We start from the raw sequence: 17,406 nt of genomic DNA on the forward strand, positions 1-17,406 counted from the left end.
CCCAATCTCTTACAAATTAATAAAGGCTGGTTTCTAAAGTACTTCTTCCTGCCTCTATGTATTAATGTTCATGGGTAGCCGTAATGGGTTCCATTCAGACCTTAACATTAAGTATTTTACTGTTATATATGTCAACAATATTCAACAACACATTTTCACCTGCTATACCCAATGTTTAGATCTGTTGTGGTATTTATGCAAATTAGCACACATCATTAGATTATGCACATACGTAATTAGATTATGCACCGTTTGTCCATGTTAACAAACAATTAAAAAAAACTTGTAATACATTTTTTGTTTGTCTTGATGTAAGTAATCAACTCAATCATTTCCATGGTGATATCTAAAAGTTAATTTTTTTACCCTATTCACGTAAGAAAAAGAATGAATAGGCCTATGAATAGGCTATATTTGGGTCTTTTTCAAAACTTTCCCCTAATGGGATTCTTCTGGGCTTTTTTTTTCCTTACTCAGGACATATTGAGGATAGAAAATCAGTTGAGTTTTCTTCTGTTGCAATTTGTTCAACCTTTTTTCATAAAATGACTGGACTATATTTACTGACATATCGCTTGAGACTTTATTGATAAATATTATATGTTGCGTTCATATTTCAGTCCACTCTTTTCAGGGGTCTCGGTCTGCTTGTTTGGTGCACACCAGGGTTCGGATAGCAGCGTTCACACTTATTCAACCGCACTAACAGAGCAATCGCACCAGAATTCGCTTAACTCGAACCAGACCTGCCAAGTGTGAACTCAACCTAAGAGTTTTGTTTGTAACGTCGTGTCTATCTATATTCATTTGCGTCTGATGTCGTCAGTGAATAATATATTGCATGTTGAAAAGATTTAGTAAGTATATAGTAGGCTGCTTGCAGAACTATTTTACAGTGGCCTCCATTCGAATTGGATTGGCCAATAATTCACCTGTGTTTTGGTAGAGAGTGAATTAGGACTGGGTGAATCTGCTGAGATGCAAGCGGTTAAAACTCTTCTATTGTGTTGTTTCAGTCTTAGACTGGGCCGGGCCGCATACACACACCCTGCTCTGTGAAACACAGCCATAACTTAATTACATGTCATAAAAGAAGTACATTCGCAGTCTGGGAGTTTGTAGGGAATCTTTACATTATTAAAACACTGTCGGGAGGACAAAGGGAGGCCAAGATAAATCTAATTTTATATAAAGAGTGATTTAAAAAAAAACTTTGATTTGGTGGTTCAGCTACACTGAACAATGTCTAACAGGTCATGAATATTATAGTGAAAGTGTGGTTTCATCTTAAATGTAATTGAGTTTGGAGGGCTTTTGAGTATAAAGGGAAAGGGGTTGTTGTGTTAAGGATGAACCATATGTCTGAAGACACCAAGTCATATACATTCTTGGTGCTTTAGAGGTGCTTTGGAGCAGAAAGAGTATCAAGCAAACGCCAGCGACAAATCTAGATTCGTCCCATTGCAGTCACTGTAGCTTGATGATTAAGTCGATTGACAGGTTAAAGGGATGGTTCGGAGTAATTTCAACCTAGGGTCCTTTGCACCATGACCTCGAGCCAAACACCCCCCCCCCCCCCCCCAGAAGCTTTTTTTTCCCTTGGTCGAACATTATTAAAGTTAGAGCTTATTTAGAGACATCAGCCGGATGGGTTAGTGCAGGCGCTAATGGATCCAAGGTTGTATCTCGTAAATTACCCCACTAATAATGCCCAGAATGGTACCAAACTTCTACAAATAGGTTCTGTACTCATAAAACGAGGCATTGGAAAGTTTGTAAGTACATCAGGAGTTTATTTAAATAACACTTGCCTGATGGCTCATGCTACCGCTAACCCGGACGTCGACCCGGTCCGTGATTTGGGAAAAGCCCGTAAAAGTCCTGGCAGAAAGCGATGCATTTTTTAATTATTTTTTCCCGAAGTGTTGACAACTTAGTGTTAACTAATAATTGTTGCAAACTGGTACTACCAACAAAACATTAGTGCATTCCTGGAACTGGGCGTCGTTACACTACATCCTCATGCATCGCTTTCTGCCAGGACTTTTACATGCTTTTCCCAAATCACGGAAGTGACGTCGACGTCCGGGTTAGCGGTAGCATGAGCCGTCAGGTGTTATTTAAATAAACTCCTGATGTACTTACAAACTTTCCAATGCCTCGTTTTATGAGTACAGAACCTATTTGTACTACTGTAGAAGTTTGGTGCCATTCTGGGCATTATTAGTGGGGTAATTTACGAGATACAACCTTGGATCCATTAGCGCCTGCACTAACCCATCCGGCTGATGTCTCTAAATAAGCTCTAACTTTAATAATGTTCGACCAAGGGAAAAAAAGCTTCTGGGGGGTGTTTGGCTCCAGGTCATGGTGCAAAGGACCCTTGGTTGAAATTACTCCGAACCATCCCTTTAATAGCTGATTGATCTGTGGTTTGTGTACATTTTGTTTGTACCGTTTTTTTTCTTGTATGTATGTTGTGTACTCCTCACAAATACCTAATTGTTCAATAGTTTGGGTTGTAATTACATAAATATTTTGTTAATGTTTTTTACTGTTCCTTTTGGCAGAGCAACAGTTTATCAAATACTATAACTGCTTCCCAGTTCATCAATGTTTATACTGTAGCTTGATAACATATTGATAACATATCTGAAAGAAACTCTGTCATCTTCTTGAAACCTCAAGGTTTGTTACCGTAACAGACTTGCAATTGCATTGTGTTAATTGTGCATTATAGAAGCTGTTTCTGGCCTTAATCACTTGTTTGCTGTTAAGACGAGTTGGTACACAGATGCTGAGGGTGAACTGGACGTGGACCTGCTTGATATTCCCAGTAACCTGAGAGAAGCCTTTGCCCCCCTTAGGCCTGGAAACTGGCCCGTCTCTGCCAACAGCAAATTAATTAATTCTCAGGAAATAAATGAAGTCGTCAGAGCCGTCAGTCTCCCAGATTCTTTCCTAGTGCCATAACAGAGCTCTATTTATAGTGCGGAAGGTGTTCGTATGTTTGCATTAGCACAGCCTCGTGAGCATTATAGCCAAGACATTGCACTCAGATATGAGACATTGGTCTATGTGTTTGAGGTGGGGATTTCCTGAAGTCACTTGTCTCTCAGCCCATTCCTTCCCTTATTTTTCTTCCTTCATACTTTACCTCCTCGTACCCTTTGGTGATGGATCTGGCCCTGAAGAAAATGTGTTGCAAAGCTACTTCAGCAAGATTCATTTCCCTGTCTGTGTGAAATTACATTGTTTTTGTGATTTGATTTATGTGAACTTACACTATACCCTTGAAAAGTTTTGGTTTGATAAGGTGTTTTAATGTTTTTAAGTCTCTTCTGTTCACCAAGGCTGCATTTATTTGATCAAAAATACATTAAAAAGTGTAATATTGTGAAATATTATTACAATTTTAAATAACTGTTTTCTACTGGAATATATAGTAAAATGTAATTTATTCTTGTGATCAAAACTGAATTTTCAGCATCATTACTCCAGTCTTCAGTGTCACATGATCCTTCAGAAATCATTCTAATATGATGATTTGCTGCTCAATAAACATTTCTTATTAATATCAATTTTGAAACCAGTTGTGTTGCTTCATATTTTTGTAGTAACCATGATACATTTTTTTTAAGATACTTTGATAAATGGAAAGTAAAAAAAAACAGCATATATATGAAATATAAAAATTTTTTGTGACATTATAAATCTTGTTACTGTCACGTTTGATCACTTTAATGCATCCTTGCTGAATAAAAGTATTAATTTCTTTAATGAAACTTACTGACCCCAAACTTTTGAATGATATCTTAATAATTGAATGAATTCTTACATCAAAGTCAGCTTGAGATGGTGAAGGTATGGTAACTTTTGGATGTTAAAGTAAGTTCTCAAAATTTGTGGAGCAAGTTTGTGGGCTGATAATGCAGGAACTCATTTCCCTCAAAATTTGTGGAAATGCAGGACTTCTAGGCATTTTGTGGCTTGAAATCAGTATAAACACCCCTTTATTGTGAGTGGAAGACCCCCCCCCCCACACACACACACACACACACACACACACACAGAGAGGCAGGGATTTCTGTTGTTGTAGTGAGGTGTGACTGATCTACATGTGGCACTGATTTTCAGCACAACAAATCCTGTAAAAACTGAATTGATTCCTAATGGCACACTGACTAATTATTAGGAGTACCTCCGGGGAGGAGAGGAGGAACACAAATCGATTCATACCGTCTGTGTTTATTCTTACTAATGCCATCATCCTGTAGGGTCTCAGACATTCTATATTAATGTATGCATTTGAAGTTAAACGATGCATGCCATTTTCCAAAATTAGCAGTTTCTCTTCTTAAAAGTCCCCATCACTTGAATAATTTCAAAGTACAAGGATATTACCTAGTTATATTAGCTCTCTGACAGACGTAGGTTGATCTAAACAGCAGATTTCATGGACCATTAAGGACCAGTCCCTAACGTTTACTATGTTCTGCTTAATTTCAAATCCCTGCTGAGCCATTTCACTTCCTACTTTTGGTCAGAGTTCACCTTTTTGCTTTCACAAAAGGCCATTTTGGAACGTCTCAGAACAACATATTTGAAGAAGGGCTACAGAGAGAATAAAGCCATGGTGAAAGAAGCATGGATGCTTGCGTTTAACATTTGTCATGTAAGATATGGGTAGTTGGCAAATAAGAGGTTTTCCTTTCAACATCAAGACATTCAAGGAGGAAAAAAAAAAGAAGTAGAACAGAACTAGACTTTTTCCCACCAGGAATTGATTGAATTGTGAAAAGTGTCTAATATGGTTGGTGGTTGTAGGGGAGAGGTTGAGAAGTAAGAGAGCTTGGTGATGGAGCAAATTTATTTTCTTTTTCTTTCCCATTCTTTTCTTTTGTGCATGTAAATGTGTATATATATATATATATATATGATGAGTTCAGATGCAAAAGCCTCTAAGTGCCATCTGACATTTTCTTCTAGAATGATCATTTTTTTTAAGCTTGTATATTTAGGTTAAGTAATTTCACTTAAATGACAATTAATAGGTAATTTGCATTGCCAATTAAGTGAAATTATTGAGCTTAAATATACGAGCTTGATAAAAAATGATCATTCTAGAAGAAAATTCAGATGGCACTTAGAGGCTTCATATGTAAATCTGCGCATCCTCATCCTATCCAGTCTTAAGTTAATAACCAAGCAGGGTGTTCACTGCCAGGCTCCAGGAGATCAGCTAGAAGACTAATGGAAACATGCATGGCTGCTTTGCCCGCATTGCCCTTTCTCATTGAGCTGTTACCCACGGACCCCCACTGTTGAGCTCCTGGCAGCACAGGAGAGAGTCTTTGCCAGGTTTTACCCCTAAGTGACTCACCACACCCCTCTCCCATATCCCATCTTTCTCACTTCCACTTTCCCAACAATACGTTTCTCTTACACAACCGCCGCAAATTGAGCCTTATTGCAAAAGAGCCATTTGTTGATTGAAGTCGTACAGTTTTAAGTGTAAGTAACACAGAAAATTGTATGTTCAAGAACATTTAATGGAAACAAAAATCATAAATTGTTTGATTTTTAGAACCGTTGTTGATTTCAAACCCACATTCGCTGTTAGTTCTCTAAACATTGCAGATGCAAAAATCACCATATGGAGTTTGTAACTGCTGACTAATTCTCTCCAACCCTCTCGGTGTCCAATAAGCAAAGCTGCTCACTGTTGTTTTGCAGCATTTTAAACCACAGGAGCCTGGTTTTGCCAGATTACAACCAGACTGGCTGTGTGTGTGTGTGTGTTTGTCTGTATAGGAGGGGATGAAATGTGCATTTGTGTTAGTTCGTTATTGTCGTTTTTAGTTTGCATAAGCTGCCTCTCTCTTTCTCTCTCATTGGTTTATACTGTTTCACCATAATAGCAGGGTATATTAGTATCACAGGCCTGTGGATAAGCCGTGACAACCAGCTAAAACAGCACACATGCTATTGTGAAAAGTGCCAATGATCGTGGACCGTTTAGTGGCTTTCATGCATTTCTGTGGTTTGCAAGTTTGTATGAAGATCTTTTATCTGATCAGTGTTGTCTCACACTTCCTACTTGTTAGTTGTTAGTGACTATATAAGTATTTTAGGCATCAGGATTTTCATTACATTTACAGGGGGCAGCAACAACGCAATTGAACGTCATTCATTTTCAATATCGATTTTTAGATGGCAAAATCGTGACAAAGTTGAGCAAAGTTAACTTAATGCAAATAACGCAAGATGGAATTCACTTTTCTGTGCCCTGTGCATGGTTTTCATACGTGTTTTGTGTCCTAACACATATTGTGTGTCTTGTATGCATGTTCTATTGTCCTTAAGTCCGGTCCTTAAGTCCTGTTTGTGACCTAAACAAAGAAGTCCCGTAAGTCAGTCATCGATAAACAAACCAAGACCATGGCCACTTCAGCAAAGATAAAGTTGTTTAAAACCTCCTTAATAAACATCTTACTTTTGCTCTCTTCTCAATGCTAGCCAGTTACTACCTCCTCACTTTTGCCAAAACAAACTAATGAGCGAACAGCTACTCATTTTGAAATTAAGTAAACGATATTAAATGTCTTACATCACTGTGATTGCAAAAGTTGCTATTGTGTGTGTTGTTGAAGAGCCAAGTTTATTTAAACGCTCTTAAATGAATTGAAAACAGTTGAAAGTCCAATTGAATTGATTGATTTGTTTGTTTGGGCGTCGCGACCAGCCCAACACTGCAAAATGTTGTTTGCAGACATGTTGTCATTAATCTTTTCTCACTTTGCTATAGTGCATGATTGTGTTGTGAGAGCAGGAATTTGGGATAATAGCTATTTAAGCCTAATCTGACATGAATGCACACCATAACATTGCCAGTGGGAAAACATTCTTGGTTTTTAAATGTGTAAAAAGTCTTGTAATGTGAGCTAGCTAACAACCTAATAATGGTGATGCAACAATCACAGGAGAGATATTTGAAAAAATTATACAAAGGCCATATCAAATGTGTTCAACTGTATACATGAGACTGCCTGCCAACTATAACTATGTTAACTTGTGTATTTTATATTTTGTCATGTAGTTGAATTTGAAGTAACACTGTTCTTTTCTTCTTCTTTCCCCTCACAGTTTAAGAGGTTCCTCTGTGACTCCCCTTTAGAGGTAAGTCTTTTTTATATTTCAACTGTACAATAAGATTTGCCTCTCTTGCCGAAGTCTTGGCCAATTCAGAGGATTTCTCTTTGAAATTGCACAGGTCCAGTATAGTCTCGAAGCAGATTTAATCATAATCATCAGTAGCTCCATACGGTTCATAATCACACACTTCTGGTTTCTACTGAAGAACTCAAAGTGCACATATAGTTTCCATTGGCAGTCATAAAAGTTACTTCAAAATGATTTTGCACAGAATCTTTTTTTATACAAAATGTCTTTTGATTTTGAGGGAAATTTAACGTAGATTTTTGACAGGCATCGTATTCATATAAAATCTTAGGGTAATACCACCTATGAGTATCAATGTTAATTTTACGCAGTGGTCTATAGGAGACTGATGTAGAGCCGCAGTGAGACAAACAACATGTGGAAATGGCTCTCTGCGTAGCAGTGTAATTGTTGGGTTGTTTGTTTGTCAAGAAACGATGGAAAAAGTGAAATGTGTTGTCCAGACCAGCCACATTTCTGTGCAGCATGGCATGGCCACACACACATGGGACGGGAACGCAAACAATGAGTTGACTGTGAAGTGAAATTGTCCCTGACAGATGATCATCTCTGTCGTGTCCAACTGCCATCATCAAGAGATCTCTTTGTGGTGTTTCCTTGATATCGAGGAGCAGAAGAGGCAAGCGTTTGTTGATGTTTGGGATGTTAAATTGCAGTGAGGTTGAAAGACTTATTGACTTGGTTTTTCCATTCAGAATTTTTTTTATTCCTTTACAAAAAAAGTGCTGTGGTTGCAGAAAGGTTTCTTCAAGCATCTCGGAGACGTTCCCGCAGTTCTTCTGGATTTAGTCTGTCTCAGTTTCTGGGGGGGGGGGGGTATTAACATGCCTAAGACTTTTGCACAGTACTGTATATAAAAGTGTATGAAGTTTTAAACCCTTGATTTCCCCCCACCAACACTTTTTTACCCTCCCTAACTTCACTCGTTATCTCATTACACCAGATTTATTAGGGAATTTAACATCTAGTCCTATTTTCTTAAAACTATGGCACTGAACAACTAAAATATTTATTTACTGTGGTATTTATATAGTGTGGTTTTACCATGTCCAACAAAACAAGGTATTACCATGGAGGGAAACATGTGCACTCTGCTTCCCCTTTGTGCTAATGAAGATTACCATTTACCAGAAACATGCTTTTATCACCTCGTCAAGGCTGTTAGCCAGACGCTCCGACATCAGTGCTGTTGATGCCGTATACTCACTCATACTTTTAATTTACATTCTTTTTCAAACTTCCATTTTTTACTTAGTTAGCAAAATATACACTAGCTTTCAGAAGTTTTAGGCAAAAGCTGAATTTTCAGCATCATTACTCCAGTCTTCAGTGTCACATGATCCTTCAGAAATTATTCTAATTCTTATTTGCGGCTCAAGTCTCTTACTGTCTTGAATGGTGTTGTGACTTTCACTTGTTTAGCTTGAGAAATGTTGCTGTAATTACAGCATCAATGGTCAGGTGTGGCTGTGGCTTGAAACCGATTAAGATCTTCTTGCTATAGTACTATATGAAGGACTCTTTTTTTCATGCACTGATAAACCAGGGTTCTGCGTGCAGAAATCTTAAAGGGGCAATTGGCATCAGGTTGCAGAACCGTGTGCGCTTGTGGCATATCCGTTCACTTAAAGATCCATGAACAATAACACTATTTGAACTTTGCCTGCAAAGTCAAAAGAAAACAAACATAATTGAAGATTAGCTGCTAGCATGTATTAGGCACATTCACCTGGTTGTATTTATCTAGGTGTGTGTGTATTTCTTCACGTGTGTGTCACATGGCGTGCGTGGCAGCGTGTCTTGCGTCACTGACATGCCCTTCTCCTGATGCACGCCTGTGTTGCATTTGTATGTCTGTTTCTGTTTGGCTTTTTTAAATGTCTTTTATTGACCTGAAATGTCTGTCCTAAGGGGAAATGCTCGTTAACAGCGGTGTTGTGTAATTAGTCGTCAAGGTTTTATAAACCTCAAACCCTGCCTTTGCAGTGCACCATACCCCGGTTTTTCCACATGCATATACACACATACTTGGCATACACCACTTATGCCATAGTTTTCCTTTATTTTCTAATTCCAGTGACAAGCAATACCAATTAGTCTTTAACTGTCCATGTCTCGTCACCTTAAAAGACCAGCATGACACACATCCTTATCTGAAGGATATGGCACAATGAAATCATTAGCACATTAATAAACACTTCCCCATAATGTAATCAGAGCTCCACATGCCTGCATATATCGCGTACAGGCATTGCATCTGCGTCGCAGAGGGAGCCGCGTGCCACGCCATGCCGTGAGTGCCGGCTCCGAGAGAAATGGCATCCGTAATCGAGCGCTGCTGTTTCCACGTGGGGTTAAATGAGCCGTCGCTGAGCGCTGCGTCTAATGAGCGCTGTGTGTTTAGAGTGCCTGTGTGACTCGAATAACATTTGAGCCCTGCTGCGTTCCCAGTGCTTCTCTAGGGCCCACATTTGAGAAATAATTATTTGACATTTAATGCTCTGAGGGAATAATCTCTGAAGTCAATAAATGGAAAGTAATATAATATAATGGGGGTATTTTATTTTCTATTGTACAATACTCAAGTCAGTTTTATTTGTATAGTGCTTTTCACAATGTACATTGTGAATATCTGTCTTGCTATATTATTACAGTCTGAGTCCAGGAACGTTGGGGCTGAATTCACCATATAATAGACCATATTCACAGCAGCATCTTGGGGGATAGACATACATCTCTTCAGTGGGTTATACTGTTATTTAATGTGTTTTTGGGTTGTTCTGCTGACGAAACACTACAAAAATATCTTTCAGAGAGATTTCAGTAGACACAAAAACTCCAGACTATATGAGCTGTGGCAAATTAGAAGTGATCTAGCAGCTTTATACAGCGGATGCCATTGAAATCGAAGTCGAAAATCAACATTGAAGTCTATCCCTCACAGCCTCGCTTTCATACCTGTCATTGCACTGCTCTGAATAACATCCATCCATCCATCCATCCATCCATCCATCCATCCATCCATCCATCCATCCATCCATCCATCCATCCATCCATCCATCCATCCATCCATCCATCCATCCATCCAATCCATCCAATCCATCCATCGTTTAATTTCATGCATAATTTGTACTCTCCTCTCCTCTCGTTGTTTGTACGCATAGAAGAGCCATTGTATCGTTCATGAAAGAGGAATGATAACTACCCCAGCGGCCTGACAAACAGCCTGTTGACGTCCCTTATGCCGACTGCAAACGTAGCACGCAACTACACGGCTGGAGGAAGCTGGCCAAACAAAGACTGACACAGGGCAGCATATGCTTGTGATTTGGGCCCCTGCCTTTATTGTTGGCTTCATCTCTGTTTTGCTTGCCTTCACAGTGGCACAGACGCAGTCATTAGGCTGTCCGGCAAGGTGATCCTGGGGTCAAGGTGACGCCATTTCCCTCACTCAGGTCATGGCTGCATAAACATGCCTGATACTTTCACTGTGAAATACTTCTGTGGAGGCTGCGTTTCATTAAAACAGAGCGAAAACGCAATCTAGAACATACCGTCAGATCATTATGGATGAAAGATGGGCGGCTGTCAGATGGTGCTGAGAGCTTAACGTTCCTTTAGCGGCTCTCCGCTGCCTGAGGGCAGGTTAGCATGACATACGTTGGATTTGAGTCCAGTCTGGTTCTGACAGAAACGAGGCGCTGCACATGTGGTGCCAAAAGCCAGGCTGAGAATGGGCTCTCAGTTTCACCGCAAGCCCTTAATCATCACCACTAGCCGCGCTATGAAAGCACCTTCATCTTGAGCGGCTGTGTGTACTTAATACTGACAGCTAGTTTAAACCGCCAACCAACTGGACAAGCACGCTGAATGAAAATAAGTAAACTATACATATGGAATGTGGCCCTCGGCGGACATAATGAGGGGGTTTACTGTAACACATCTCTAGGAAGTAGATGCTGTGAACCGTGCCAGTTTAGCGGTAGAGCAAAGATTATACTTTGAAAGGTGCTAGATTTAAAAGGCACTGAATAGCACTTAAATAGAAATTAAAAAGTTTAGTTTCACTAACTGATATAGTGTTAATATTCCATCCTCCTAAAGTACTAAAATCTGTTTTGTGTCTGTATAATAAACTGATAACCACCATAATAATACAGGTGTTAAAAGAGACACATGATGAATCACAAATAACCTTTCCACAAGCTGAGCTATATACTCAAATATTCAGTTTAATTCAAGTTTATTTGTAGCTCTTTTAAAACATGTGCCTTTTCTGTGAAGCTGTTCACAATGCATGTGAAAATGCATGTTTCAAAGTATAAAAAAGGAGATAGAAGGTGCACACAGTGTCATGTACAGAAATACGAAACACCATCATGGAAACACACTTGATACTTAATGCAATAAACATTAATTAAACAATATAAGATGTAACATAAAACCTAAATTTACATAACTGATAACAAAACCTTTACCTAGAAACCAAGAAATATAATTGTTTAAATGAAATATCATATGTAATGTCAAGCATGTCAGTTTTTTACACTATAATTTATAATATAACTTCATTTGTACTTCCAAAATCTGGACATTTAACAGTATTTTACTGTATAATTATATCCACCGAATGCGAATGAAAGAATTCTGCGAATATGCGAGACTTCCGATTCATTATGTAAGTAACAGAAAAATGACAAAATGCAGTAAATGGTATTTGCGCTGCAAACCAGTGTTTAAAATGATGACAATCCATTAAAATAACATGAAAACAAATACCAGTTTGCAGTATCAAGTAGTATAATGGACTGTTTTTGTACAGGTAAAATAATTGGAAGCAAATGACACAGGAAAGTTACAAATAGCCGCACCCGCTCTCACATTAAAAATAAAGTGGATAAAATGTCCCGTTAGAGGATGTGTTTCCACAGTATATAGTAAGGGACCTTGCCATTAACCAATTAAAAGCTTTTTACTGTAGCATTTTTACAGTCTTCTACTGTTAAACATTACAAATATTTTTTACAAGTGAACATTGTGAGTAGCATATGTGATGTTTCTGTGTTGGTTTTAATTTGGAGGTGAGTGACCGTGGCGCAGCAGCGTCTAAAGCCTCTCGTACTGAACAGATTGTCCGAGCCGCTCCCCTGGTGTTGTGATAACGAGCCGCCTTCCTGCAGGGCTAACTGGACCCAGATGGGCCGCGGAGAGATCCCGTTACCCCCCTCCCGCCGAGCCGTTTCAAGTCTCATTGGTGGACTAGGGTGAATAAAGCGCCCTTCTCGATAAGCCACTTTGATTGAAAAAAGCCAGCATGAAGGTTTGAGTGGGAAACACGATCTCGGGCAGGTAACGGTTCGGGGTTTTACAGCCGTCCAAAACAGCAGACGAATATTCAGAGACACAAGTGCATATATGTCACATGAAGGAATGTGGGCTTTTATCTTCAGACACAACAGAAGTTTTTTTTTGTGTGTGTGTGTGTGTGTGTGTGTATGGTTCCAATCACTGCCACCCCTGATTTACACACAGGATAAAAACGGCTCCCCTATTCCCTCCTGCACAGGCTTTCAGTGTGGAGATTGATTTTTGTTCATGCAAGGATTTTTATTAAATCGCCTCTTGCAGTTTCTCGTTGTTCGTGTGTGCCTGGCGTTGACTTCTACTCCACAAACACACACACACACCTCCACTCTCAGCCCACATGTGGGATCTATTAGTGAGCTACTGTACACCCTGTGTTCCTTTGCAAGCACAGACTTTCAAATTGCTTGAGCATTGATTGACTCGGTTTTACACTGGATCTCACACAGGAACATATTTCTAAATGTTTTCAACAATTTGAATTGATTTGCATGATAATACTAATTTGAAGATTCGACTTTGTTAAATTAGATGAAAATGTACCTTTTTTTTTTTTTATGCATTTTCCTGGTCTTATTCTGCACAATTCATCAGTACGTGCACAAAAAAGTTTGTCATTTAAATGCAAACTCGCTGCTTTTTTTCTTGCAACCATTTTCACCATCTAAACAAATCCTGATGCATAAAATCAAGTCCCTTGTTTGTTTTTTTTCTAATGAATTATTCTGTTTCACTCTAAAGTATGCCACATGGATAAAATGTTAATGTTTCATGCTGACTAAAAAGCTCCTTTGGTAGACCTCCCTTTTTAATGTGCCTTTTATTATATTTAATTTTATTATGGCCAAGTCAGACCAATATTGTCACTCAATTTGTCACAGAATGTCCTGTTCCTCACTCTAAATCCCCAGTTATTACCTGTTACTCTTGTCCAATGAAAAGAGCCTAAAAAGCCTAAAAAAGAATGCATTTCATTGTATAATATTGAAATCTTTATAATAATGATATTCCCTGTCTTTCTCCCAGGCTGAGACCGCTCCTGATGGTCCTGATGTGGGCTACGGCTCGTTCCATCAGCAGTACTGGTTAGATGGCAGAATAGTAGCAGTGGGCGTTCTGGACATCCTTCCCTCCTGTGTGTCGTCTGTGTACCTCTACTACCACCCCGACTTCTCCTCGCTCTCATTGGGCACCTACTCTGCTCTCAGGTTTGTGTGTCTGTCTGTCTGACTGCCGCTCATAAATTCTCACTTATCTTTGAGCGTTTTAGGCCGATTATGGTCAGGCAGGTGTAAACATTTACTAATTAATAATTGGTCATTTATCTGACTTGAGTTGAAGTGTGTATCTGCTCGGACATCTAGTTTGAGCAAACATCCTTTAGTGTCTAGCTTAAACCTTTAACCACTAGGCTACACTACCTCCCTACAAAAGTTTAACAGCATTAATGTTGCAGATTTTTTTCATAGAATTATTTTATCCTTGAAGACGAAAAGCACATTAATGCATCCTGATCTGGCTGTCTTTTAGTGCAGAATCTGGTCTCTGAATGTGTTTCTGATGGTTTTGCTGGTAGAGTTTTAAATGCATCTTGTTTTCAAAACAACCAGACACACTCACGGTTACAGGTCTATATTTCTTTGTCACACACATGCGTTTAAATATTTCACATGGGAGGCTCACCTGATTAGGTTACACTTAACAGGAGATGCCAGATGTGTGTGTGTGTGTTCTGAGTTTTGGGTGTTTGGAGGCTTCGGGAGCCTCATTTCTCACCGAGAGAATAATAAAAAGAAGGCTAAGGGAGAGAAAGCGTGAGGGAGAAGTGGAGATTGTGCCGAGAGCAGCTGGTGTCAACCGCGGGGTCAGTGTCTTTGTGCTGTTGTGTGTCAGTGTGATTGAGTGAGACTGTCTGAGCGCAGGATGTGACACTGTTCAGTAATGTGTCTCCATGCTGCTCTGGACACTATAAATAATGATGAATGGCCAGCAAAGATAAACAAAATGTGTTTCCTCTGAGTTGAAACGTGCTGAAAATTCATTTGCACTGTTAATTCAGTTGAAATCTTTGTGTGAATCTTAAGAAAATTTGTCCTTGGCATATTTTAACCCCTATATCATTTAAGTCAGAATACTGTATGTATAAATAAGAAATAATATTTTACAAAAATAAGGTTAATTTGATTTTTCTTTTAAGGAATCAATTAGATGTTTTATTTTTATTTTATTTCCCCCAAAATTCTTATTACAATTATTAGTCTGGACATTTTATCATGATTTATTTGTAATTAACATTAATATCAATGGGGGAAAAAAATATACAATAACATGTATGGAAGCTTGTTTCAGCCACAAAATAATTTTTTTTTAATAATTGCTACTTTTTATCTCACAATTGCGAGTTTACATCTCGCAATTCTGACTTTATTTCTCAGAATTGCGAGATATAAAGTCAGAATTGCGTGAAATAAAGTCAGAATTGCGTTATAAAGTCAGAATTGCGAGATATAAAGTCGCAATTGCGTGTTATAAAGTCAGAATTCGGACTTTTTTTCTCGCAATTGCGACTTTATATCACGCAATTCTGACTTTCTAACACGCAATTCTGACTTTCTAACACGCAATTGCGAGTTTATATCTCGCAATTCTGACATATTTTCTCAGAATTGTGAGATATAAAGTCCAATTCTATGGGGTTCTAAGTCCAATTTTTTTTTTTTTTACCTCAGAATAGTTTATCTCACAATTCTGACTTTATAACACGCAATTGCGACTTTACATCATGCAATTCTGACTTTATATCTCCCAATTGCGTATTATAAAGTCAGAATTGCGTGATGTAAAGTCGCAATTGCGAGAAAAAAAGTCCGAATTCTGACTTTATAAGACGCAGTTGCGACTTTATTTCACGCAATTCTGACTTTATATCTCGCAATTCTGACTTTATAACACGCAATTGCGACTTTATTTCATGCAATTCTGACTTTATAACACGCAATTGTGACTTTATTTCACGCAATTCTGACTTTATATCTCAAAATTCTGACTTTATAACACGCAATTGCGACTTTATTTCACGCAATTCTGACTTTATATCTCAAAATTCTGAGAAATAAAGTCAGAATTGCGAGATGTAAACTCGCAATTGTGAGATAAAAAGTCGCAATTATCTCTTAAAATGTTTTATTCTGTGGCGGAAACAAGCTTCCATATATATGTATCAATATGTATAATTTTTTTCTTTCTTTTTTTCTGGGCTGAAATATGTCCAAGACACCTTGACAAATTTAAATTCATCCATTAATCAGTGGATGAATGATTATATTCCATTAATCAGTATATATTTCTTGCTTTTTAGTAAAAAATTTAATTAAAACATCCTTTAAAGAAGATACATTTACATTAATACCTTACAGTTAAATTTTTTAAGAAACTTGTATATGTTGTATTGTTTCAATGACTGCTATTTTGTTTACATTCAATATTAGTTAGACATTGTCTTGAGTAGATTCAGGAAATATGTTCCACTCATCTCCTGCTCTGTGTGTGTGTGTGTGTGTGTGTGTGTGTGTGTGTGTGTGTGTGACATTAATATTAAGCAGACGTCTTGTCCGTGGTGAGCGCTTCTGCATAATTGGCTTGTGTGGGGGTGTCAGTCCGCTGAAGAGGAGATAATGGAGGCTTCAAACTGCTGCCAGCGCGAGCGGGTGGGGACTGGGGTTCAAATCGAGGAGTGGGGGGGGGGAACTGCCCTTTCTTTATGTCCCTCTTTCTTCTGTCCCTCTTTCTTTCTCCATCTTTTTTGTGAATGGGTTCCACAGCCTCTTCTTATCCGTCTCTCATTCATGGAGAGCCAGGCTTTGTCACCAGGGGATGGGAACCCGGGAACCTGGCAGCGACCGCATGACCTTCCAGCACCTCGCTGTTTGTCGTCGCTCCTTCTCCCTTCTCTGTTTTCCTCTTTCATTTTCCACTACTTTTATTTTGCTTTGGCTTCTCACTCTTCCTCTCTTTTCCCTGCAAAAAAAATAAAAGATTTCTCCCCCTAATTTTTTAAAAGACAGACACTATGAGGTGTACAAAATTGCAGAAGAAGAGAGAAGAAAGAGCAGGATTTATTTATGGAAAAGAGAAACATGTTTGTGCAGGGAATAAAGAGAGAACTGAAGAGAGAGAGCGAGAGCGAGAGGAAGTATAAATCTCCTCTATTTTTCCTCCTGTTTTTATTTTCTCAGCTCCCTTTTGTTTTTCTCCTCCGCTTCCTCTTTTTCAGCACTTCCAGATACACATTCAAATGGTTGTTTATGAGGGAAACAGTTGATCTGGTCCGTATGCAGCAAAGCAGTTGATGTTTTATCTACTTTAAAGGGACAGTTCACCCAGAAAATGAAAATTCTGTCAGTAATTACTCGCCCTCATGTTGTTCCAAACCCGTAAGACCCTCGTTCATCTTCGGAACACAGACTGACACGGAAGAGAAGAAACTGTTGAATAAAGTTATTTTTGTTTAGTTTTTGCCACAAAAAGTACTATTTTAACGATGTCTTTACTACCTTTCTGTGCCTTGAAAGTGGTAATAACGTTGCAGTCTATGGGGGGGTCAGAAAGCTCTCGGATTTCATCTAAAATATCTTAATTTGTGTCCCGAAAATGAACGAAGGTCTTACTGGTTTGGAACGACATGAGGGCGAGTAATTAATGACAAAATTTAAATTTTTGGGTGAACTATCCCTTTAAGCATCATATCCTAATACTACACATTGTATAGTATAATTAAGGACTGTTAACAGAGTTATTAAT

General features: G+C 38.6%; 1 protein-coding gene across 3 annotated transcripts in view; it reads left to right on the forward strand.

Annotated features, from left to right (window-relative positions):
* ate1 (arginyltransferase 1) overlaps nucleotides 1–17,406 on the forward strand; it is an 82,039-nt gene that overhangs the window by 29,938 nt on the left and 34,695 nt on the right. For all 3 annotated transcript variants that reach the window (XM_084391178.1, XM_084391176.1, XM_084391177.1), the window contains exons 8-9: nucleotides 7,147–7,179; nucleotides 13,633–13,814. In XM_084391178.1, the coding sequence (XP_084247304.1) occupies nucleotides 7,147–7,179; nucleotides 13,633–13,814 (215 nt within the window). The remainder of the gene's footprint in view (nucleotides 1–7,146; nucleotides 7,180–13,632; nucleotides 13,815–17,406) is intronic.

The sequence above is a fragment of the Rutilus rutilus genome (assembly GCF_951802725.1).
Source record: "Rutilus rutilus genome assembly, chromosome: 20".
Taxonomy (NCBI): Eukaryota; Metazoa; Chordata; class Actinopteri; order Cypriniformes; family Leuciscidae; genus Rutilus; species Rutilus rutilus.